This window comes from Humulus lupulus, chromosome 4 (assembly GCF_963169125.1).
Source record: "Humulus lupulus chromosome 4, drHumLupu1.1, whole genome shotgun sequence".
Classification (NCBI taxonomy): domain Eukaryota; kingdom Viridiplantae; phylum Streptophyta; class Magnoliopsida; order Rosales; family Cannabaceae; genus Humulus; species Humulus lupulus.
This window is the reverse complement of record NC_084796.1, coordinates 6,238,434-6,265,238: the sequence shown is the minus strand read 5'-3', so window position 1 is coordinate 6,265,238 and position 26,805 is coordinate 6,238,434. Positions and strand designations below refer to the sequence as shown.

The 26,805-nt window shown below is 34.7% G+C and overlaps 1 protein-coding gene and 1 non-coding gene across 2 annotated transcripts; both read right to left on the bottom strand.

The window, feature by feature from the left end:
- Nucleotides 1–11,067: 11,067 nt before the first annotated feature.
- LOC133833430 (small nucleolar RNA R71) lies at nt 11,068–11,174 on the bottom strand. Its single transcript, XR_009892810.1, has one exon. It is a non-coding gene; the product is annotated as a small nucleolar RNA R71 (small nucleolar RNA).
- An 11,017-nt stretch (nt 11,175–22,191) lies between these two features.
- LOC133828794 (uncharacterized) lies at nt 22,192–23,277 on the bottom strand. The gene is made up of 2 exons (XM_062258894.1): nt 22,598–23,277; nt 22,192–22,499 (listed from the first exon to the last, which is right to left on the bottom strand). The coding sequence occupies exons 1-2, from the start codon at nt 23,131–23,133 to the stop codon at nt 22,280–22,282; spliced, it is 756 nt and encodes a 251-aa protein (XP_062114878.1). The 5' UTR covers nt 23,134–23,277; the 3' UTR covers nt 22,192–22,279.
- Nucleotides 23,278–26,805: the final 3,528 nt, after the last annotated feature.

Here is a 26,805-nt window from a genome sequence, read left to right as displayed (position 1 = left end):
AATTTGAGAGTGACAACAAGAAATAATATATTATATTTCTAATGTAATATTAAATATTATACGTGAATTTTAAATTTAAGTTTCTTGCTAGTTTAAAAAAAACAATTTGTTGCTAATTGTTGACGTCGTTTTTCGTCAACTTAGAATAGAAGAGCAATTAAACAAAATATACCAGAGGAAATAAATACTATGGACACGATTTTTTACGTGGTTCAGCAGTTTAGATCTGTCTAGCCCACGAGTCTATGTTATTAACTTCTTAGAATTCTCTGATAGCTTTTTGGAAGCAATCGCACAGAGTTTTCCCAATATCAATTTCTCTCCCCATTACAAATGAATTGTCCCACTATTTATAGAGTGGTTTACCGAATTTCTTCCCTCATATTTCGGGAAGTTATTCTACAAATCAATTAAAATAATGCCATTAAATACATTAGTTACTACAGACGCGGTAATATCCTATGATATTTGGGATTTAATAACAAATTACACACAATCCCTTAAACATAGGGATTTTACAACAATAAACACGTTCACACACAACTGACGAGCTTGGATGCTCGATTCACACGCCTTCAAGACCATTTTCCTATTGCGAGCTCATCACCTTGGTTCACCTATGCTCCTAACAAGTAATGTTGACGAAATCATCCTCTTCGAGCTTATACTTCTTGAGCTCGAACCGTCTTGTCCGAGGGCAGGAAATAAATCAAGAAGTTTATACAAGTGTTGAACTATTGCCATTACGAGTTGCGAGCCTAACTTATAACCTCGGACCACCTCCGAGACTACGTAGTTCCCGAGCTCACCAATCCGACGTTGTCACTTACTGCTTATCGAGACTATCGCTGATTTGATGTTCACATGACGACTCTGCTAATCTCGAGCTTACACCTTACGAGCTTGAGTTTCGAGATCTAAATTCTCATTCTCGAAATTTGGGTGTAACATTTTGCCCCCTCAAAAGTATCAGTTCGAATCCTATGAGAAGGAAACTTTTGAACTGCCTCTTTCGAAAATCGAGCCACTTAATACACTCGAGTGTGGACACGCGTCAATCACGGGTTGCTCAATCAGAGTACTCGAGTACTTTTTCACCATACCCACGTCTATTCGCTTGCCAACCTTTTGCCGCCATTGCCATGTTGGCACCCGACCGTTCGATCAGATACCAAATCCAACCATTGGTCCAGATTAATTCGACCCTTGACATTCCCTGGGGTCTATAAATACACCCATTTCATCTTCCTCGTTTTACTTTTACCTCTTCATGTTTTGAGTTTCAGATAGAAAAAACCAGCAACTAAAAAATTTGTTTCATCTTTGCATGTTTTCCAAACCGAAGAGGCAAAACATCCTTGGCGATTTTGACTCCGTGAGAGCTTCCTTGATCTTACTGTTCCCTTAGACGTTTCTATGTAAGTTCCCATTCTTCACCTTGCTCTGTTATTACGTATTTTTTCCTGTTTTTCTGCTGTGTGAATGTATTTACTAGGAATGTGTTTACTAGTTTCTAGCTCTAGCTTTTGCAAAGTTGTATATCTGATATTACACAAATTTTTGACTAAATTTTTTTGAAATCCCGGTTCTCAAACCCAAATTTAGTGCAAAAAATGCAAATGTAGGATTTTTTTTTAGACTACGGGTAATGTATCGTGTAGACCAAGAAATGGGGTACTGCATTAGGGTTTTAAATTGCACAAATCCCAAAATTATCACCTTTTTGGGTAACCGTCAACTTTTCCCCTGAAAATCCGAGATTCTTAAAATGAACCCACACTTTCCCACTCTTGCATCAGATACACGCTCGGAGCCCAAACTTTACAATAGTTCGGGGTTCTTCCTTGAATTTGTCCTGTCCTTTCGAGACCTCGGTCTCAATTGAGCTTACTCGTGATCTCAAGCGTTTTCGAGCTCGAATCACCAAAAATCATACTCTGATTTCTTGTATGCCTGGCCCTCACCCTTTTCTTTCTTGCAAGATGTCACAGAGCTCTGAGAATCGGTGGGGGTCAATGCTCGTAATCCCTTATTCTCCATCAACTCCCAGTCCAGAATCTCCCTTCACCCAGAACAAGCGACTGGTACGCGGGCACCGCACGAGGTGTGAACAAGAGGATATACGAGCCCATTTCCGACGTCAGATTGACGAGGTCGAGGTAAGAAAAAGGAAGAAACTTCGGGTCACGCTTTATCCAGATCCAGACCCCGAGCTCAGACCTATCCCTTTCGATCCCAAACTCAAATTCATTGTTGCCTTCGAGCATGGTGTACTTTCATTTTCTCTGATGGACTTTTCAAACCGCCCTTCTACCTCGCAAGCTGTTACCATTCCTACCTCTAGGGAGGAATTCTTCGAGGTCGAGCATTATTGGAGCTCAGTCACTTTGACGGGTCAGATTTTTGACATCCTAGCTCACCACGGCTTGAGACTATCTGAAACACTGATGTGTCGAGCTGCAACTCCGAACGAGCGGAGCTACTACGCCCTGGGTGATGGCCGAACCAATAATAAGATTAAGCTCGCGGCCTGGAGTTGCGAGCATATGAAGGCAGGGGCTCTTCTTCCCCTGAAATCCTTTTTTAAGGATTTTCTGGACTTTGTTGTGCTCGCACCCTTCCAACTTCATACTAACTCCTACACGGTTTTGTCCGCCCACAAGTTGCTATACCATGAGCTAAAGTGTGAAGGACCTTCACCAAGAAAGATTCTCTGTCTCTTCTGCTTGAAAAGCAATCCCTCCCGAGCTCGGGGATGAGATGGCTTCTACTATCTGTCGAGCTACCCAGAGGAGAAGATCTTCAAGGACATGCCGAATCATCCTCCCAACTTCAAGCTGGCCTTCTTCTGGACGGACAACCTTGCTCCCTCAATGTTCTATTCGTTCCAACAAATTCGTAAGTACACATACTTATTTATTTTTTCGCTCGATTAATGATTAGGCTCGAACTAATGACACGTATCTGTTTCTTCTGCCAATTATCACCGTCCCACACCCTCAGACTCAATGGTGGAGCACAAAAAAGCTTTGCTCCAGCTGTCGGATGGTAGGCGCTCCCTGTCTTACCTTCTTCATGAAGATAAACTTCAAGCCTGCGGTCTCTTGGAGCAGAACCAATCGACAGACGATGTCTCTTACCGTAAATACCTTGAGTGGGAGAATGTGCCTCTTCCCACTGAGAAGCTACCTCCAAGACAAAGGTCAACGAGCTCACGGGCTCGCTCCCCATTGGCTCGCCGTCATGAACGCCCGTGCTCGGGAAATGAAGCAAACGACAAGGCTTCGAGCTCGAGCGGTGGAGGTAAAATCATTCTCAGCTCGGCTATGTGGTCCCCCTCTCTGTTAAAGCATAAGCCCGATACCCTGATCATATTCCCGGATTCTAGGGATAACTTCCATGTATGGTCTTGGGTAGATGAGAAGGTTCATAGGTTCGATAGTTGGTTAGGAAAATTCCAGACTATGTATAGTTTAAATGAAGTCTGGGATGAGGTCACTGTTCAGTACGCTACCAACGATGATAGAGACCTTTCGAGGCTATCACCCACGTATAGGGAAGGGACTCCCTCAGCCTCCTCTGAAGATAGGGGGATTACATGGTCACCGAGCACAAGCTTGGGGGAGAGTTCCAGTTAGGTTTCTTTTTACTTTAACCTTTGTTTCTTTTGTAGTTTAAGCTAGTTAACTAATGTGTAACTTGTGTGTATGCAGATGATATAGAGTCTGATCTCGACAATGTACTCAACCGCCGCTCCGAAGCGAAGCAAAGCAAACGTCTGAGGGTGTCCCAAAGAGCGAGACGCCTGATAACTCTACAAAATAGAGTTATTTTACCACTTTTTATGTGCTAATTGTTGCTTAATTCTTGAGTTTTTAAGTAATTTATTAAGTTTTTAAGTAATTTTGAATTTATTAGTCTTATCATGATTTTATATACTTTTGTGTGTTTTTATAGTTATTTTGTTGTAAAATGTTGTAGTTAATTATTTGAATTATTATTGTTAAGTTAGTGGTAAAAAAATGTTGTGTTATTGAACTTAAATATAAAATATAAATTAAGTTATAATTAATATTTTCAAAGAATTAAATTGATTTATTTTATAATTGAAAATATTTTATTATGATTTATTTTATGTTTATTTTGTAGGGAATTTATTGTATTTGTGGGCTTTGAAAAGAAAAGAAGAGAAAAGATATAAAGCTGAAAAAAAGGAAAGAAAATGGCATTTTTCAAATGCCATAAGCCTTGATAAAGGCCCACCTCCAAGGCCCAAATGAAGACATCAATCTTCTCCCTCATGCACCTGCCACGTTCAGCCTTCCATCATATAACCAAAGTCATCACATGCGCAGTACCAGCCATTTCTCTCCAACTGCCTCATGCGCCTGATGCTCCTCACAATCACAAGCCTTCCTTCAGCATTAGCAAATCCACAGCCCAATGCCACCCAAAACAGGCTACCACAAGCTGCTTTATTCTATTTTATTGAGCCCAACATCAAAAGCAAAATGTACAATTTGTCCCCTATGACAAAAATATCAATTTTTTACCACACTTTCTACATATTTTACCCCAAAACATCATAATTATACCCTATAATTTACCCCTATTTGCTATATTATTATTAAGTTAATTAATTTAATCAATTTAATTAATTTAAATTGATTATTTTAATTTACTCATTTTGGCTATAAATAGGGAGTTTTGAAGACCATTTAGGGTGTCCATTTTAGAGGGAGGTTACTCTACACAAAGTTTCTACACATTCAAAACCTCTCAACTCTCTTCATCTTCTTCTTCTTTTTGGTTATTTTCTATGTATTTTTAGAGGAAATTTTGAGGGGTCATCCTCCAAATTTTCCTATTTATGTTTGTAATTTTTAGTTTGTATTTGCTATTCTAGTTATGTGTTTCTAATCTTTTTAAGATTATTAAGGTGATGATGAAACAATTTGAAACTAGATAGTGTTTATTTTGTATGTTGATTTCCCATTTTGTGCAACAAAGTTTATGGAATTTTCTTCTTCAAATATCTTCTTTCATCTTAAATATCATGTATTTTGGATTGTTAGCATATATTTACACTTTGTTCTTCATTAGTGCAAAAACATAATATTCTTTGTGTAAGATGTGTCATTAAATTGTACACATTCATTCTTAGAACAAAAATATTATGTTTTGCCTTATAAATAATGTTCATTGATTTATTTGTTATTTCATTAGATTGATTTACACTAAATGCTTTGAAATTATAATTTTGAAAAGTGAAGAAAAATCTTATCTTTTTAGAAGTAATTTGTGCTTAAAATTATAAATCTATTTGGAAAATGGTAGTTTGAATTATTTTAACTATCACTAAAACTTGGGAATCAATGTACTTATAAATATTATTGAACTTATATTTTGTGGATTTTAATCCTTAATAATCTTATTTTACCATCTTCATTTCTATTATTAATTTATATTTATACTTTTATTTATATAGATTGTCTTTTATTTATTTATATATTGTCTTTAATTTCTATACTATTGTCTTTTATTTTATTTTTATTGTTACAAATTTGCATCAATTTTTGGAGCTAGGTTAGAATTTATTAATTTTGATTTAAAATAGTTTCATTTTCGATTTTAGACAACTCATTTGGGTTCGATCTCGTGCTTACACGAACACTATATTCCATATACGATTCGTGCGCTTGCGAGTTATAAATATTTAAAACATACCCGTTTTGGGTCCATCAACGCCCTTCTAAGATCCCGAAAAGAACCAAGGCGACTCCTCCAGCCCTGGACTCCCAAGGCTCGAGCCAAGCTGTTGTTGCAGACCCCGAGGTTAGGGTTTCTTCCGAGATCACACTCCCCCCGCCTCCTGCCATTCAAGGCTCTTAAAAGACTGCGCCGGCCCCAAAGAATTTAGTTCCCACTCGGAACGCCTGCTGTCGATTTCGACTCATTCCACTGAGTATGTGATCGACAATGCCGCGGGGAAACACGGAGCCACTCTGTGCTCGGATGTACTATCTCGAGTTGGCCAAAGTTTCAGCAATCTCGGCGCCCCTCAATGGAAATTCCTAATCTCTTGCCGAGACACCAACACCCTTTATGACAAGGGCAGCGAGCTCTTTTCCTCGTAAATTCTTTTTACTCTGTCATGCTGCCTGCTCGAGTTTATTCTGTATGTGTTCTAACCCATTTTATTTATGTACAGGGCCTTGTTGCGTTTGCTCAGCTTAATTACAAGCTGAACAACGAAGTCCACTCGAGCAAGTCCTATACTCAGGAGTCGAAGAATCTCTAGATCAAGCTCGCAAACGAACTTAAGGCCACAAAGCCTGAGCTCAAGTCAAGATCTGAATTGATGCTCAGGATGGGATCTTACTTCATAGGTCTTGGGATGAAATATCTGCGACAGAGCTATGGATGACGAAATGCGTGGTGGGCGCCGAAGAGGCTGATGATGGCAACGAAGACACGAACGGGCTGAAGGATGTCCACACACCTATGTGGACAGATCTGGGAGAGGGACGCTTGTTGGGGATGACAGATTTGGGAAAAGGGGTGCTTTCACAGTGGTGAACATATTTGGGGAGAGCGATGCTTGGTGGTTGATAGAGTTGAGCTTGGTATTATTGGTACGATTGAAGCTTCAATCTTATTTATGTGCATTCTTTATCTGGATTTTTGTTTGGATATATATCCTGGTTCTGGTGTAGTTTCATTTTGATAGGTGGACGATAAAGATTGATGATGGTGGTGGTAGTGGTATATTTTCATAATTCAATTGGTTTCAAATCATCAAGTCTAATTTGGGAAAAATAAATTATCATCAAATTTGCTATGTGTGAACATTTGTTCATTTGAATTTGAATTGAATTATTGCTTAACTTGATCTCAAATCGTCCAATATTTTTTTTTAAAATAAGATTTTGTTTTTGAAGATTTTATTAACTAATTAGTTAATTAAAAAGAAAATAATAAACTCATATTTATTTTTATTTTGATAATGTTTTAATTTTTAATTAGTTATTAATCAGATTTTTATTTTATTTTTAATTAAATCTTTAGTTTTTGGGGTTTTAAATCAATTTTATGTTTTATTAGATTTTTATTTAATCTTTAAATAATTAAATGAATTTTGTTAATTATAAAATAAAAAGTATCCACTTAAACCAATCAGAAAGCACCACGTAGGTGCTTACCTGGCACTTAATTGTCGAGTGCCAAGAAATATTAATGGAATTTATTTTAGTTGCACAAAAAAAAAAAAAAACTTAGGCATATAAGTATAACAACTACAAAACTTAAATATTTTCGCCGCAAATATTCATTCAAACCACAGAAGAATAAAGGATAGACATACACTTGAAATAAATTGAACTCGTTCGATCTAGAACCCTAAAGAGAACATGTGTTCATTGAAGTCTAGGATAATAGTATAGGGGTGAGCATCTAAACCGGCAAACCGCGACGACCGACCGCACCGCACCACACTACACCACAAACCGCAGTATCAAAAGTGGAATGATTCGGTATAGTTTGTATCTTAGCTAAACCGCGTGGTGCTGTGCAGTGCGGTGCGCGGTTTTGCGGTGTGAAATTTTGGTTTGCACCACACCGCACCATATACTTACAAATATGTTTAAAAAAATTAAACTTTACATATTTACCATTTTTTAGTAACTCTATCTGAAACTAGGAGTCCACTAAATTAGGAGCCCACTTAAATTAGGGTATAACCTTATTCTCTAATACGCCATACACGACAACAACTCCTTCCTCTCTCATCTCATTTGTGCCTCCTCCCTATCACCATCTCTATCTCACACATATTTTTTAACACACTTACACCGTGGAAAACTACCCAAACCACACCGCAAAAAATAGTTTGGTTTGGTCGGTTTGGTGCAACGAAATCACATCGCACGGTGTGTTCTAGCTACTACACCGCACTTGTGGCGTGGTGTATTAAAAAGTGTTCAAACCGCCCAAACCACACCGTGCACACCCCTAAATATAATAATGAAACCTAAAAGGAAAGAATATGTGCAAAAAAGAGGGGCTAGTATATAAAGAAAAAGAAAACACATAGTAAAATGATGGAAACATTGAGAAAAAAAACAAGAGATAGATTGAAGGATCCCAAAAAACTAAAAGCTTAAATTTAATTTAGAGATTTTATTCACAACATATATTTGATTAATTATTGAAATGAATAAAGTAACTAATTATTATTAATATATATTTTTATCTCTTACATATTACGAATGTGAGTTTAATAAAAAAATTATTGTTTTTCCCTTAGTTTTAACACTTTTTTTATTGTTTTTGAACACTATTAGTTTTGAAATATCTAAATAAGGTAAATAAATTGAAAATGATAATAAATAATAAATGAGTCATAATAATTTCTCATCACTTATTTTAAAATTTATTTAAATTACTTTATTAATTATTTATTTTGTCATTAACATATTTTTGTTCATCCAAACATGTATGTAATAGTGAAATAAAGCATAATTATCCCTTATACATATTTTCTTATTTTTTCGTTAAGTTTTCACTAGCCATTAATTAAATAATATATATTTATATATAACTTTTTGTTTGCTTTATATATAATTAAAATTTGATCAAATAAATTTGTTAAATTCATAGTTTTGATTTAGAATTTTGTAAATATTTTATTGTATTGAAATTCATAGGTATTTTTTCTATAAGAAAATTAGAAAAAAGTATTGAATTTTAAAACTAATGCACCATATTTTTATCTTTACACAATATTTTTTTATTAATTTTTTTTAAAAATTATCTTATTTTTTATTTTACTAAATCTATAGATAATATTTTGGTTTAATTTTATTAATATGTTTATTTTATTTTTTATAATATATGATATTGTTTATTTATTTAAAATTTATACAAAAAATTAAAAAAAACATAATAATAATAAATTACTATATTTTCTAAATAAAACTAAATCAACTTACATTGTACGTTACTTTTACTTAGTTAAAAAAATATAATTAAAAGTTGATTTTTTCGGGTACTACATTGTGCCTAAAATTTGGGAGTGTCACAAATTAGTTATAAACTTAATTGGCCCTAATTGTCTTGTTATTGTTTATTTGTTTGCATAGATATAGAGTAGATCAAAAAAAAATCTACATGGGTTCCAACCAATTAGAGTTTTCCTAGCCACAATTTTTTGTTCAGATTGGATGTGACTTGAGATGTCATGCATGTGAGTTTTGGTACTCTATTAATCCCTATCCCTTAAAAATCCCAATTAAAGACCATCTCACTCCTCGATCGGTCTTGGCCATACAAAGTACAAACCTTAATGTTGTTCCCAACTAAGTTGACGTTCATTAACACCAAAAGTGGCCCTCAAAATGGCCTTATAATTAATAATACATAACTTTTTTATAGTCCCATTTCGACTCTCATGAATGGTCATGGACCAATCAATAAGTTCTTTCTTTGATTGCTGATGATCTTATTGATAATAAATGGGCTTTGATTTGGAAAACTTGCCAAACTTTTATGAGAATTTCACGAAAGTGTGACACTTGGGCCTTGATTGAGTGGAGACAAACTTGGGCTAGGCTAAAAAGAAGGAAGTCCAACTATTTGACTACAAAAATGTCATAATATAAAATTGAATAGAGACCAGCTATTCAATTATAACATAAATCAAATATGTTCATGTAAACTTTATAGTTTATATTGACACAATTTACTAGTATAATTGACAAACAATTGTTCCATTGACATAATTAAACAGAATAATTTATTGTAAATCTATTCAATTTGTATTTATTATGTATGTGATTAATTGCACACATTTTACATGCTATTTATGAATTCAAATCAAAATCTGAGAAGTGAGATTTGGATATGCTAAAATTGAATAGACATAAATTTTAATTTAGAACAAGAGTATCAAATTGGTCTATGTGATTTAGGGCTGAGTTCATTGCTTCCTATTGTTTAGATTTCTCATAGAAATATAGAGAATTTGCATTAGGTCGAGTTTTATATTTCTTAAGTTGAGTATTTAACACTTCTGCATGTCTTTCATCTTAATGAGAAGAATTATCTTTGTGATTGCATTAATGAATAATAAAGCGGACACTAGAGGAGATTAGAATCACTAATTTCTTATATATCAAGATTATTGTTCTTTGTTATATTTTTAATATAATTCTATTATTTATAATTTTAGATTTAAAAATTCCAATTTTTAATTACCAAATAGAAAATAAAATAGGCTATTGGTACTTGATAATCAGTCTCCGTGGGAACGATATCGGTCTTACCGAAATAAACTACAAAAGCGATTACGTATACTTGCGTAGCTTTAATTTTCGCAACAAGTTTTTGGCGCCGTTGTCGGGGACTGAAAAATTATCAATATTAAAATAGTTAATTTTATCTCTAATTTGGCTGTCTTTTAAATAATTTCTAATTTGTTTGGCTGCGGTTGTTCTCTATCTCAGGTACTTTCCTTATATGCGCAGTAGAAGGGGAGTTGACAGTCCAGTTCCAATTAATCTTGAGATCGAGAAAGAGTGCAAGCGAAACAGAAGGAGAAACAAGAGGGCTGAAAGTTTCACTGTTGTTATAGCATATATTAATAACAACAATGTGAAAAACATGAGCGGGGGAGCACCACAAAATCATAATCCTGCTGGTCAAAGACCTCTACGGGGCTATGTACTCCCTAATGTCACAGGGGTACACTCATGCATCCGTCCACCAGCAGTAGAGGAAAACAATTTTGAGATCAAGCCTGCTATCTTGCAGATGGTCCAAACTGCAGTTCAATTTGGTGGCCTCCCCACTGAAGATCCCAATATGCACATAGCCAATTTCCTGGAGTTGTGTTCCACTTTCAAGATGAATGGGGTGAGTGATGATGCAATTAGATTGCGTTTGTTCCCATTCTCACTAAGGGAGCGAGCGAAAAGTTGGCTGAATTCACTTGAGTCCAATACTATCACCACTTAGGATGCTCTAGCTCAGAAGTTTTTAGCGAAGTTCTTTCTACCTGCTAAGGCTGCTAAACTGAGAGGGGAGATCAATAACTTCTCTCAACTTGAGGGAGAGTCTTTGTATGATGCTTGGGAGAGGTTCAAAGACTTGATCAGAAAATGTCCCCACCACGGTATTGAGAAGTGGATGTTGGTCCACAACTTTTACAATGGTTTGTGCGGGACCACTCACACAATCATTGATGCACCAGCAAGAGGAGCATTTATGAGAAAAAGTGCTAATGAAGCTTATGAACTCTTAGAGGAAATGACCACTAATAATTACCAATGGCCAAGTGAACGAGCATGCAGTAATAAAAAGGTTGCAGGGGTTCGTGAACTAGATGCAATCACAGCCTAACTGCTCAAGTTGCGTCTCTAACTAAGCAGTTGTAACAAAATACCATGTCTGTCCAGGTTGTGCAAGCCCAAGTAATGTGTGAATTGTGTGGGGGGCCTCTAATTGCTCTAAATTAAACAAATTAAATCATGGGAATTTTTAAAAAATATGGCTTTTTAGCCATCCTTGTGAAAAAATATGGGAATTAATCTTTTTATAATATGTATGGAAGAATTTAATTAAGAAAAACTTAGTTTATGGGAAAAATAAGTACATAAGGCAATTGAAATTTAAACAAAAACACATCAGCACAATCAGGGGCACAAATATAATTAACAATACAATAGTCCTCTACTCAAGCATGAAACACGATCAAAGCTTTCTCCAAAACCACGTAATTCTCTGCAATTGCTTCCATCTCCGGCACTCCCTTCTCCGGTGATAGGTTTCTTCTCCGGCAACAACTCCTATCTCCGGCGATTTCCACAACATTCGATCAATACTAGCAAAGGTTTGACCTCAGCTTCTGCAAAAAAAATTAACAAAAATCTGTTCACTTTGACAACTAAATTAGTGATCATTTTATGCAAAAATCAAATAAATTCCAACATTCTTCCAATCATACGAGCTGCAATCTTTGAAAATTTCGGCGATTTGCATATCCAGTACACGATCAAGAAACAAGGTTTGCAAGAAATCGTCTCCTCTGTCAACTCTATTCTATTGTCATTTTCTTTTAGTTAGAAACTATCTTAATTCTTCTACATAAAACTATATTATTTGCATACAAAATCAAAATTATAGATGAACTATTATCTTGATTATAATGATAATGATCACGGTCATGATGTGCTTGCTGAAAAACACAAACAATTTATAAACTAAAAAATTGAAAAAAATTATCTAAACCCACTGGTTTGTGTACATTGATTAACAAAAAAATAGACAATAAACAAGAACTCTAAAAATTTTACATTCTAATTTGTCTTTACAATAAAAAGAATAATTTGATATTAGTGTGAATTTTAACTGCCAAAACATCCAGTAACATTAGGATAACAAGATACCTGGAAAAACAATCAATATATTCAACTAAATGTATCGGTAGGGTATGGGACTATGGATTAAGGTAACCAGTTACCTTCCCATTAATACGATCTTTAGCCAACAATGATTGATGATGATCAACCCCTTAAAGTGAGGAAGAAATATAAACACATTTTAAATGAAAAAAGATCTGTAAAATTTGAGAAAACCATTTCATGCATAATCATGCATTGCAAAGATTACTTATATATACCTGCAATAATGGAAGATAATTTTAGTATGAAAAAAAAAGATGGAAATCAAAATATTTGGCCTCTTTACGTAGTTGCTTGATTGTGATGAGGCCATAAATTAGAGACTTTGCTTGAGGCAATGAAAGGAAAATACCACAACAGGGTTTGCAAAAAGAAACTCTTTACGATTAAGAAATAGATATATCTATGAGGTTCACTACTTAGTTACACTAGGGATATTAAACTACCATGTCCTGTTAATTAGCAATATGTCCATATATATAATACTTTTTTTTTCTTCTTTCATTCTTTGAGCAATTCAATGCCATATCTTGAACTGAGTAAAGGATTGTTCTGTATTCTTTCTTTGACTGATTTCAGAGTAATTAATAAAAAGTTTTACTATTTTCTTTATATTTTTCTTGGTTGAATCGGTTGTGAACATTGATTGACTAAAAATAGACAGAAAACAAGAAATCTAAAAATTTTAGATCCTAATTTATTGTCTTTTCAATAAAAAAATTTATTTGATGTAGGTGTGAATTTTTACTGCAAAAACAATCAGTAACAATAGGGTAACCAGTTACCCTGAAAAATAGTCAATATATAAAATCAAGTGGAAATTACAACTATATAAAGCTAAGTGTAAAAACAGTCAATATATGATTAAAGATTAAGGTAACCAGTTACCTTGCAAAAACAGTCAATATATAAAACTAAGTGGAAAAACAGTTAATATATAAAACTAAGTGTAACCAGTTACCTTGCAAAAACTAAATGTTTCAGAAGAAGATGTGATTAAAGATTAAGGTAACTAGTTACCTAGCCCATTTAGAACCAACTAACTGCTTAAAAATTGCCAAATTTTGCAGGTATGGACAATACTACTTCTTTGGTTCAATACGGAGGCAAGTGGAATGAAAACAACGAGTACTAAGGGTACACAATGACTGGGATATTAATACCACCAAATTGTTCTTTTGACAACTTGGTGAATTTGATAAAAAAGGAGATAAAGGAAACAACGACAACTATTGAAGTTTCTTATCAAGTAGAAAAATGAACACCACCAATGAAGGTTGTAACAGACAATTCAGTGTTGTTCTTCATGGAAAAAAAGAAAAAGTTGCTACAAAAATAACAGACTTACCATTGTGTGTCACTATAGTTCAAGAATCAAGCAATGAAAATGACCTTCTTCTACTAGCAAATCAAAAAGCTACAGCAGAAGAAATGGAGGTGTGGACATTATTAATGCAAGCAAACCAAGCTTCCATCAATGAACAAATGTTACTTGAAGAAGGAATGTCAAGCACAACAAATGAGAGCATAAATGTGTCATACATACCTCATTTTGCTGAAGAAGGAGCTGATTTCATAATGGAAGACAATACAAAAAGAAAAAAGAAGTTGGAGGAAATCCAAATAGTAATATCTGATTACAGAGTCAACACAATAGAGCAATGGCAAATTTATAAGGATAAGAACACAATCAAATCAGCTATTAGCTACTATGCAATGCTGCATAACTTCCAGTTCAAAACAAAAAGATCAAAACTTAGAAAGTACCTAGTTACCTGCGCAGATGAACACATGCAACTTGTTGGTGAGAGCATCTAAGTACAGAAATCAAGGTTTATTCAAGGTACGGAAATGCAATCCAAATCACACTTGCTCTGTTGAAATTGTTTTGGAAGACCATAGGCAAGCAAAAAGCATCGTAATAGGTGAATTAATAAAGAATAAGTACAAGTCAATCAAAAGAAACTACACTCCAAATGACATCATGAATGATATGAATGATGACTTCAGAGTAACTATGGGATACACAAAAGCATGGAGATCAAGAGAGAAAGCTTTGCGTCTAGAAAGAGGGAACCCCGATGATTCATATCAAAAGTTGCCAATATATATTTATATGTTGAAGTAAGCGAATCCAGGAACAATAACACACCTACTCACAGACAAGGAAGGTAGATTCAAATACCTATACATAGCTTTCTCTAACTCAATCAAGGGTTGGAGATACTTGAGGCCTATAATTGTTGTTGATGGAACTTTCTTGAAAAATGCACATGGTGGTGTTATATTATTTCATATAATATAATATTAGATTAAATAATGTGACAAAATGTGATTTATCACACAAAAGTGATTTTTCACACCTTGTAACATATTATTGAGAGTCACAAAATTGGACACATGTGTGTGCCCAAATGTGACATATTTTGGAGTTACAAGATCAGTTACAAATTTGTAACTCCCAAATATTACCCAATAATGTGTATATTATATGTTACACATTTGAGATTGGATTTCACAAAGTCATGATGATATATGACTGTTGGAGACATTTTTTAACTCCCAATAGGTGTTTGGAGGTTACAAAATCACGTGGGAAAGGATTTGGGACGTTTTGGAAAAATCACATTTTTGGCTGAAAAAAGGCTGTGGCCGCGGCCAGTGGGTGGGACTTAGTGTAACGACCCCAAATTCGCTAATGAGGCTTAAGGGCCTTGATTAGTGTGTCGGGAGGGAATTATTGGGTTAAATGTGATTTGAATGATTTTATTGATTTAAATGCATAATTGTATGATTAAAATGCTTGTATGATTATATTGGTGTTAATGTGATATAAATATGGTATCTGTGAGAACCACATTATTATGTGGGTAGGTTTGCAGAGCATGACTCGAGGTGATCCTAGGCAAGATAGCGGGAAAAGTCACAATGGGGCTTAGTAGTTGATTTTTGATAAGTCAGGGGTATTTTAGGTATCGGGTAGTTATTTAGACTATCGGGTTATGAAAATAAATATATGGAGATATATTTAAGGTTAGGAAGTCTAGGCGGAAATATTGGAGAAAATTACCGTTTTGGCCTCGGGGACGTTTCCGGCACCCCGAGCCTCGGGATCGATTTTGGAGGTTACAAAATCACGTGGGAAAGGATTTGCGTGGAAAAATCACATTTTTGGCTGAAAAAAGGCTGTGGCCGCGGCCAGTGGGTGGGACTTAGTGTAACGACTCCAAATTCGCTAATGAGGCTTAAGGGCCTTGATTAGTGTGTCGAGAGGGAATTATTGGGTTAAATGTGATTTGAATGATTTTATTGATTTAAATGCATAATTGTATGATTAAAATGCTTGTATGATTATATTGGTGTTAATGTGATATAAATATGGTATCTGTGAGAACCACATTATTATGTGGGTAGGTTTGCAGAGCATGACTCGAGGTGATCCTAGGCAAGATAGCGGGAAAAGTCACAATGGGGCTTAGCAGTTGATTTTGGATAAGTCAGGGGTATTTTAGGTATCGGGTAGTTATTTAGACTATCGGGTTATGAAAATAAATATATGGAGATATATTTAAGGTTAGGAAGTCTAGGCGGGAATATTGGGGAAAATTACCGTTTTGGCCTCGGGGACGTTTCCGGCACCCCGAGCCTCGGGATCGACTTAACGGGATAAGGTTAGGCTAAAGTTTAAGGAAAACAGTAGAACAGAAAATTAGACCGACCCTTTATTTTCAGCCTTATCTCTCTGTTCTCTCTCAAGGAAAAACACTGAAAATCTTAGGGGAATTCAGCTGGAATTCAGTGGATTGAAGGAGTGATTTAGAGGCTTAGCTCAAGAATCAACCAGGAAACTTAATCAGTACTAAGGTAAACATTGAATTCCCTTCTTTGTGGTTAGAAATTCTGAGTTTTGGCTGGGTATTGAGGTAATTGTGATTTTGAAGTTTAAGGGCAGAATTAAGGTGGAAAGCTTAGGAATTAGCTTGGATTTTGCTTGGAGAAGTGGTTCAGCAGAAGAGGTAAGTTTCAATTCGTGATTTAGAGGTTTCAATATGAGTTTGTATAGTTGGTTTTAGTGTTTGAAGTTCTAGGGTTTCAGAAATTGGAAATGGGATTCTAGTAGGTTTTTGGGCTGGATTTCTGTTGGGATGTGTTGTTAGAATCATGATAAAAGTGTTGTGATTAAAGGGTTTTGAATTGGGGAGCTTTGGGATGGCTTTGGATGAAGTTTAGATGTTGGAAATGAAGGGATCTCTGGGTTCGAAGGGAAGGGCTGCGGCTCTGTTCTAGAGCGCTGCGGCCCTAGGATGAAGATGAGCCAGGAGGGCTCGGTCAAGGGTGAGCGCCGCGGCGCGTGTCTTCTTTCAAGCATGCCCTTGGTTCTGTTTTGAGGGCAGGGCCACGGCTAGGCTTCAAGGGCCGCAACCCTTAGATGCACACTTGAACGTTTAGGGTTTTAAAGCACGAGAATTGAGCCTAGAGTGCTCGGGATCAATTTCACCACCGTGCTTGGTGGGATTCGATTTCCCAGAAGTTAGTTTGTACTCGAAAACCTATATTTGAATATTAATGGAACCCATCACCTTGGTTGTGACTAGGTGATAAAAGCTAAGGCTCGGGAACGGATCGTGCTTGAGGAGCGTTGCTCGTAATCAGTAACCGCAAATATCAAAGGTAAGAAAACTACACCTGGTTGAATATCTGTAATGGGACTAAGGGTTCCCTATTGTGTATGCTTGAAAGGATGGTATTATGCCATGCAAGCTAATCAGTGAACCAACGACCTAAGGGTGCCAAGGGTTACAATAGCGCACAGGGCGCGGCTTGGCCACTGGTAGCCGAGGACAGCTTAATATGCACTGAGCTCGGTTTAAGCGGGCCGGAGTCAGTGGGGTAAACAGGGGGTGCGGCCTAAGTTGTCGGCCCTGATTTTTATGTGATATGAATGTTATAAGTGATTGATTGCATCCTTGATTCTGAGTATATGCTGAATGGTTAATGTGGATTATTTGATGAGAGTTCATATTTAGTGAATTTACTATCTGTTATTATTGTTTGTGTTGCACATCATGTTTTCTTGCTGGGCCTCGGCTCACGGGTGCTACGTGGTGCAGGTAAAGGCAAGGGAAAACTTTATCAGCCTTGATTTGGAGAGCTCTGCGAGCAGAATGTACATGGCCAGCTGCTTAGCCACCACGGTTGAGATTTAGGCAGGGACGCGAGACCCATAAATTGTTCATTTTGCCTTAGTATGGCTGACAGTTGTCTGTATTTTGGGGAGTCTGTAAACCAACTTTTAAACTCTGTTCCTTTTGGGATCCCATGTATATAACTGCTTAATTATATAAAATGAAACTTTTGAGACTAAAACCTTTTTAACCTTAGCTCATACATGTTTAGTGACACGTTTTTAAATTAATGACTTGATTAGCAAGTCTTGCACCTTTATAAGTACACTGTGTAGCGGTCTTGGCTATCCAGGGCGTTACACTTAGACTCCCTAAAGGGATGGTAACATATCTTAATACTAGTAACCAAACTAGCATTAGGTTCAATAGGTAATAACAAGTCAATCAAGTGAATAGATAGTAGTACTCAAATTTTGTCCCATTTGAGATATTAGTACTAGTGTGTTACCAAAATGAGGGTTAAAACTGAAAGGTTTTTTAATAGAACTCAGTCTTGAAATGACAAGTATTTTAGGGTAACAAAATACTGTAAGAGTTCTACCTATATAGACCTAGGGGTGGTGCCGCCCCTCATGAGAATTGGGAGTCATTCTCAAGAAAAGTCTATGAATGGAATGTGCACATGGCCATTAATGGTGCAAAAGTGAGACATTGAGGTCTCAAGTGAATACAACAAATGTGTGTGTGTTGTCACCGGTTTGTTATCAAGGGATAGTGGTTCAATGTTTCGGCAACCAAAATTTCAACAAACTTTGTGATAATTACACTAAGGTAAAATTCAAGTCGAAAGACATTTTACTTTATGCACCAATGCAAATGTTTTTATAGAGAGTGATTTTTTAATCAAGTGGAGGAATATTATATTTTAATATAATGTTTGATTGATTAAATAAGTGTTACAAAAAGTGATTATTTAATCTAGGGAGGGAATGTTATATTATTTCATATAATATAATATTAGATTAAATAATGTGACAAAATGTGATCTGTCACACAAATGTGATTTGTCACACCTTGTAACATATTATTGAGAGTCACAAAATTGGACACATGTGTGTGCCCAAATGTGACATATTTTGGAGTTACAAATTTGTAACACCCAAATATTACCCAATAATGTGTATATTATATGTTACACATGTGAGATTGAATTTCACAAAGTCATGATGATATATGACTGTTTGAGACATGTTTTTAACCCCCAATAGGTGTTTGGAGGTTACAAAATCATGTGGGAAAAGATTTGGGACGTTTTGGAAAAATCACATTTTTGGCTGAAAAAAGGCTGTGGTTGCGGCCACTATCTTTCCCTGGCCACGGCCTGGGGGACAGGGGACAGAGGCCGCGGCCAGTAAGGCTAACAACCTATGTGAATTTTCAGTTTTTTCCAAATTGAACGGTTCTAACATCCTAAATCTCCATTTTAATTCTATAAACATCCAATTAAACATTGCTAACAACCATGGGGGTTGGTGGAATTTGAAATTCAAAAGGGTATCTCAAACTCTATAAATAGGAGCCTAATGCTCACTTGTAAAACACACCATTTTTTCATCCACCAAGCACTTGGCTGGAAAATACACCTTGATGCTTGATTATTCCAAAAAGCATTTCCAAAAATTTGTGAGAGATCCCTTATTGCTTGAGTTAGGGGGAAATAAGCTTTTGGACAAAGGTTTTAAATCTTGTTCAAGTTGGTGATCCCCACTACTCTACACTTTGGTAGTGTGAGAGTTTGTTTGTGTTTTCATTCTTTTGTTCCTCTTGTTCTTCCTTTTTACTTGTATTATTATAGTATTGAGTTTGTAATCTTCTTCTTCTACATCTTTCTATTTACTTGTACTTTGAGAAATTGAGTTGTAATATTCTTTTAATCAATCATCTTGTCCATTGTATTTTTTGCATAGAGTTGTATTTTGGTTTTCCATATTTCCATTGAGCAATAAAACATATTTTCCTAACAGTTGGTACCCTATTTTCAGCAATCAACGTTAGATTTAAACAACAACATTTTCGTGTTGGCTTTTGGAATAGCAGACTCTGAAAATGATAACTCATGACTTTGGTTCTTCTCCAAACTGAGAGACACCTATGGAGAACCCGAAGGTATGATAGCTTCTAATGATATATTATTATTTACAAACACAAAGGAACTGGTTACCAAAACCAAATACACAAATACATGATATTTCTTTTAGTATTTGAATAAAGTAACTAGTTGCCTTCACCAAAATTAAAAAAAAAAAAAATTGAAAAATACCTGATTTTTGTTTTTTATTTAAAAATATTTATACTCCACAGGATTGGCTATAGTTTATGACAGACACAAGAGCATAGACAATGTAGTACATATGGTGTACCAAAATGCTTTCCATGGAGCTTGCATGTTTCACTTGCTCAATAATTTGAAAAGCAAGCATGGAAGCCATGGAGAAGAGCTACAAATGAAATTCATTGCAGCAGCAAAAACATACACAAAAACAGAATGTGAACACTACATGAGAGCCCTTGATAGACTTGACAGACGCATTAGACCCTATTTAGAAAAAGACAAGTATGAAACTTGGGCAAGATCATACTCACCAACAAAAAGATACACCATGATGACATCCAACATCGTAGAATCACTCAACGTTGCAAGAAATCTCCCCAGTGATATCTGGGTTGAATGCCTTAGAAGTTTGGTTCAAAAGTGGATTTGGAACAAGTCAAAAAATGCAAACGGAACATTCACAAAAGTCTCTACATCAACAAAGAATGAGTTGAGACATGACATTGTTTCAAAAATGAAGTATGAGGTCTGCAACTAAACTTATTCTTACTATTTTTTATTCTATCAATAGATGGTAACCAGTTACCTTCCATAACAATAGAATTTTTTTTTTTACATAGAAGCATAACTAGTTACTTTCAATCTTAACTCTAGTTAAAATGTTTATTATCTGGTTCTATTTCAGGACAAACCTATTTTTAGGTCTTGCCTTTCAACACAATAGAATACCAAATTCGTGATCAAAAGGGGGTAAATTTCACAGTAAATATACATAATAGAACATGTACTTGCAATAGGTTCCAAGAAGATGAAATGCCTTGTGGCCATGCAGTAGCTGCCATTGTAAAGAGAAACTTGAGTGTGTATGATTATTGTGCAAAGTTCTATAGAACAGAAACACTGAAAGCATTATATCAAGAAAATGTTCATCCTTTGCCCCATAAAGATGAATGGAATCTCCCACAACACTTGGACATAATGGTGCTGCCTCCAAAGGCAACAATCCCTGCAGGAAGACCAAGAAAGAAAAGAATAAGATCAAGAAGGGAACCTAAAGTAATAATCACCTGTGAGAAATGTGGGCAACTAGGACATAACATGAAGACTTGCAGGAATCCTCCAATTGAGAAGCCAAACAAACAGAAAAAGCAAAAGACATAGAATCATATTTTACAGCAAAACAAACCTTTCATAGCTTCATTCATTGAAAGAGTGACTTTTATACTCATCAAGTATCATTCAGTATTTTAATAAGATTGTTTAAAATTTAAACACATTGATTGATTATGCAAACTTATAAAATCCTTTCAAACTAATTTTTGGATTTGTTTGCTTCTTATTTATCAATGCTACAATCAATATAAATACACCATAAGGAAACAAACATGAATGTAACCAGTTACCAAAAATTAACAACAAAACAACGATATAGGTAACTGGTTACCCTGAAATTACAATACAAGATAAATTACCCACTATAACAATCTAAAAGCCAAAAAAAAAAAAAAAACCTTACTTTCTTCTATCACAAACTCCTCTATATACAATATTAAAGTTACTTTAATATTAACTTAATAAACTGGTTGCATAACTATAATAAGACAAACTTAGTGGAAAAATCTAAAAAAACACTTAAGTAACCAGTTACCCTTGGTATATTAGGAAAGAGACAGCCTGAGTACTTGGTTACCCTCGAAATCATTCGTGCTTGAATAACACCAATAAAATTAGTTAAACAACCCAACTGGAAACTAGTTTCCCTTAAATTATTCCATAAAACATTGTACAAAAAATACGAAAACAAAAATAAAACTAGCTACTTGCTTTAAAGTGTTATCTAAAATATACATTAATAATTGAAATTAAAAATAACAAACCAATGGGGAAAAAAACAAAAAAAAATACTTAAGTAACCAGTTATCTTCGGTATGTTAGCAAAGAAACAACCTGGGTACCTGGTTACCCTCTAAATAATTATTTCCACCACTTACACCTGAAAAATTAGCTAAACATCCAATCTGTGAACTGGTTACCCTCAAATAATTCCATTAAACAAAGAAAAAAAAAATTAAAAAAAAAGGAATACAAACTACATGCTTTAAAGTGTTATATACTATATATATATATATTAATAATTGAATTAAAGAAACAATGAACAAAAAAATGAAAATAAAACAACAAATGAATTAACAAAAGGCTATACTGATATATATATATATATATATAAAATGACCTTATGAATCCCAATGTGTTACATAAGCATAAGTTTAAAATAACTAATTGTAAAACTAGAAATTGATCCATCATTTAATTACTCTTGTAGCAAAATAAAAAAGCAAAAGAAACATAATATCACTAAAAGCCTATGCAACAATTTTCATTCTCTTCTGTCTCCTCTCCAAAAGCTTTTCATTGAACTCATCGCTAGTTAAGTATCCCTCAAGTTCTTTGTTCTTTCCATGATAGTACAAGCTGATAGCAATGTCTTCGCGAAGGAGACGAACATCAATATGTTTAGGCATCTCATTCTCCTTCCCAAGTATTATTTGCTTGGCAAAATAAATAGAAAACATCCCACAATCGCTGCATAATGGAAACAGGTAAAAAAAAAAGCAACTAAGAACATATAAACAAAAAGAACACAAAGAAAAAAAAAACTAAAATCAAATAAACAAACTAACCAATCAATTTTTTGAGGAATGCCTGTAGCAATGCTCAACTTCAAAGCCTCATTCTCTGCCACATCATACGGACTAACATCAATATTAATATCTTGATGATCATAGAAACCAATCTTCTCCAATAAAAGAGGAATCAAAACAACAAATGACTCAATGACAGGTAAAGTTTGATTTTCATGCTTTGCACCAGACATTGAATCATACACCGTAAGTGATCTCTGCTGTATATTAAAGTGCAACACAATCCAGTGCATAAAAGCCTTCACATTAATAGGCATGACAACATCATCAAGCAAATTCCAATGAGTTGCACAAAACATGGATTCTCCCTTCATTATCTTCAAAGCAACACATCTCTCATTTACTTTAAATTCACCACTACCTTTTTTCTTAAAATCTTCATACATAAACACTATGTTTTGCCCAAAACAAGTGTCAGTCGTAGATACTCTCCTCTTCAAATCTTTAGACAATATAACCTTTCTCCTCAAGTAATACATCATCACATCAATATATTGCATAATAAAAAAATACATGCTTATAAGATGATATATATAGCAACCAATCTACTATAACAATCAAGAAAACTTTATTACACAAGGGTAACTGGTTACCATCATCAACACAAAACAGTTACAAAGCTTGGGTAACCAGTTACCCAATGAATTACAACAAAGCAAACAGTAAGGGAACTGGTTATCCAATAACATCATAATATATAGCATAAATAGATCACTAGACTTATTACCTTTTAAAACAAAAAAATAAGTCCAACATGAACAAATAGATAAAATAAAAGGAAGAATCTCACTGATGAATCAACGAATTGCCCTGAGAAATAAAGGTTATGAAACCAAGTCTTCTCAGAAATAAGGACAAAAGTGAAGTAAATTGGTGGGTCCACAGAATTATCATCATATTTCTTGAACCTGAACAATAAATTAAAAATCAAAATAAAAAAGTTAACAAAGTAAACAGACATATTACGCATAGAAAAAACTTAAAACAATTAATGGTTATACATACTTGTTCCTTTTCTTCAAATCACGTTTAATCCAGGAATCAAACTCAAACAGTTGTTCTTTAGTGTGATTATCACCGAGTTCATTGGAAAATGGACAAACATTATCCAATATTGTCCTTTTTTTTTTTCACTCCGACTTCAGAAGATCCAAAATTTGTTAAGAAATGAGACTTTACTACAGCGCTCGGCTTCACTTGCCTTTTCTTTCCCAAAAGCAGTCCATTATCAACAGCTTGTGCATCATCATACAACACAATCGACCACTTACTTTTACCATCCAAAGAACTACTCTCTTTAAGTGGCCTCTCAACCGATTCATTAATAACTCTCCATATTACATTAGAGACATGAAATGTGGGAGTTTGAGGACTTGAGCATACAGTTGAGTCAACTTTAATTGGCTCCTAAAAAAGAAATAAATATGTACAACCAATGCTATTACAAACAAAAAAACAAGGGGAAAATAACCAATTGCTTAAACAAATAAAAGGAAAAGAAAATTTTACTTTATCAGTAGTAACAAATTGAGAAGCAATCTGAACAGAATGTTCCAAATCAGCCCCCAACTCCTCACCAATATCAACATTTTGGTAACCCCCAGAAGAATTGCCATAAAAAAAATCCTAAAAATACAAAAACCAGCAATTTTTACAAAAAATTATATCCAAATTAGACATAATAAAGGGAAACACACAAACAATAGTAACCAGTTACCTCAGAAGAAGCCTTAGCACGCATAGGATCTTCAAACTCTCCACCAACATTATGATTACCAGCAGCCATAGATGCCTTAATACCACCCAACAAAGATATAACAGAAGCAAAATCAGCTGCGAAAGATTTCTTCAATTAAGAAATTGCAAGCAATATACATTTCTGGGAGTTTTGCACTTCAGCCAATTTTGATTGAATGGCAATAAGATCCTGATGCATATCTGATGGACTATCATCATCATCAGGTGGATCGGTTGGCAAAAACTTACTCTCAAAAGACAACCCTCCCACCCAGTATAGGCAGTCTCATTTCTTCATTGGTAGGGATTATGACATTAACATCATATTGCAAGAATCAAAATTTATTTTTAAGTAAACTACAAAAGTAATTAGTTACCCAAATATAAAACAAACATAATAAAAACAGACTTGAATGACAAAAAAACCAAAAAAAAAAAAAAATCATTACCTCTTCCTCCAAAAGAACTTTATCAACCAAATACTAGTATGACACTCTTCCCCTGCTTGTCCAATTAAGAATCCTTGGAAAGAAAAAATTAACCCTTCTACACAACGCTTGAGAACAAGAAGGAATTGTCTCATATATCCATATAAGGAAAGCAATAGGGAAACCATAGCACTTATAACTATGGTTATCCAGTGATCCATCTGTTTTCCTAGGAACATAATCATACATGGTGTTCCTATCTTTCAATACTGCTCGCATGACACACCTAGTTCTTTGCCACAACACTTTCCCAAAAGCAAACTTCTTCATCTCAGCGAAATCAGTATCAACCATGGCAAAGAAGGAGTTGTCAACAAGAGTCTCAGTTTGTGTCCCAAACAAAAAACTGGCTAACAAATGAACAATATCCAACTTAACGACAACCTCATCACCTTTCTTCTTCAAAACTTTATCATTAAACGCACATGCAACCTCTTCTTTCCTAAGTTTTTCTTCCTTCCTGGGTTTACCTTCATACAACGGAAAAAGAGATTTCCTAAGCCCTAAATCCGCCTCTTTGAACATGCTAAAGTCAACACTGCCCACACATTTCAAACCAGTAATGAGGGCAAACTCATTGATTGAGAACCTAACTAATCTGCCACCCAATTTAAACCAAAACTCTGAATCTTCATTTTTTTGATGAACCTCCCTAAGCAAAACACTATGAAATAACTACGCCTGAAATGTAATATCAGACGTATCCAAAAAGTGACCGAATGGGGTTCTTCGAAACATCACTTTTTGTTTCGAACTTAAAACTGCCTTAATCTCACTAATAACAGAAGCTTATTCCACTGTTGGACTTTACTACCAAAACGCCTATCAGGTTTAATTCTGAAATGTGCATCCTACAAAAAAACATGGCAGCCAGTTGCACACTGGTTACGTAACACTAAACATAATAAAGTAACCGTGAATAATATAAAGGAAAAAAAAGAAAATAAAACAAAGTAACTAGGTCCTATTATAAAACACTAAACATCAACAACTAACTCGGTACCTATAAAAGCCAAAAAAATTATAAAAAAAACATAAAAAAAGAAAAGAAAAGTGGACAACATACAAAACTGAGTACCTTAACATTAAAATAACAAAAAATGATAAAAGCAAATCAATTCAAAAGTAACTAGGGACCACATGAGAACACATTACAAAACACTAAACATAATAAACATAATCATACGCTTAAACCATATAAAGTAACCAGGGACCACAAAAGAAAGAAATACCAATCACATATAAACTTTGAACTTAAAAAAGAAGTATAATAAAAACATACATATAAACATGGATAACAATATCAAAGTAACTAGGTACCTTAACTCTACTCTCACGATCTTTTTTTGTCCCAGCAGTTGTGTTCTTGATCCTTGATGAATCTTTACCTTGAGGGGAAGAATGCAAACCGCCATCAACACTTGTTGATGAAGAACCTACATTACCTCCCTTAAAAACATAAACATAAAATAAAAATAACGAATACAAAAGAAAAAAATATTTGAGAAAAACTCTAATTAACAAAAAACAAACTAATAACCAAACCAAAACATAGAAAAAAAAATACAAATCAAAATAAAAACCAAACAAAATAAAGAAACAAAAATACCTTAATGTTAGGTGCTTCATTGTTAACATGAACTGTTGGAGTTCAAGGAGAACGACGCATACCCATACCCTTCACGTCTGTTAGCCCAAACCTTTCGAAAATTCCATTCGTCCCCAACTTCTATTCAACAACTCCGATCACCGAAAACAACACCCCAACTTCTATTCAACAACTCCGATCACCGAAGACACAGAGCATGCAAAAACAACTAGCTGTTTGAAGAAGAGAAGAAGAACAATCGGGAAAAAAAAAACTGAATGGTAAAGATTAAAGAAAGATAAAAAAGTAATATAAAAAAGTTAAAATAAAATAATACAAAAATATAAAAACTACCTTTATAATAACTGAAAAGG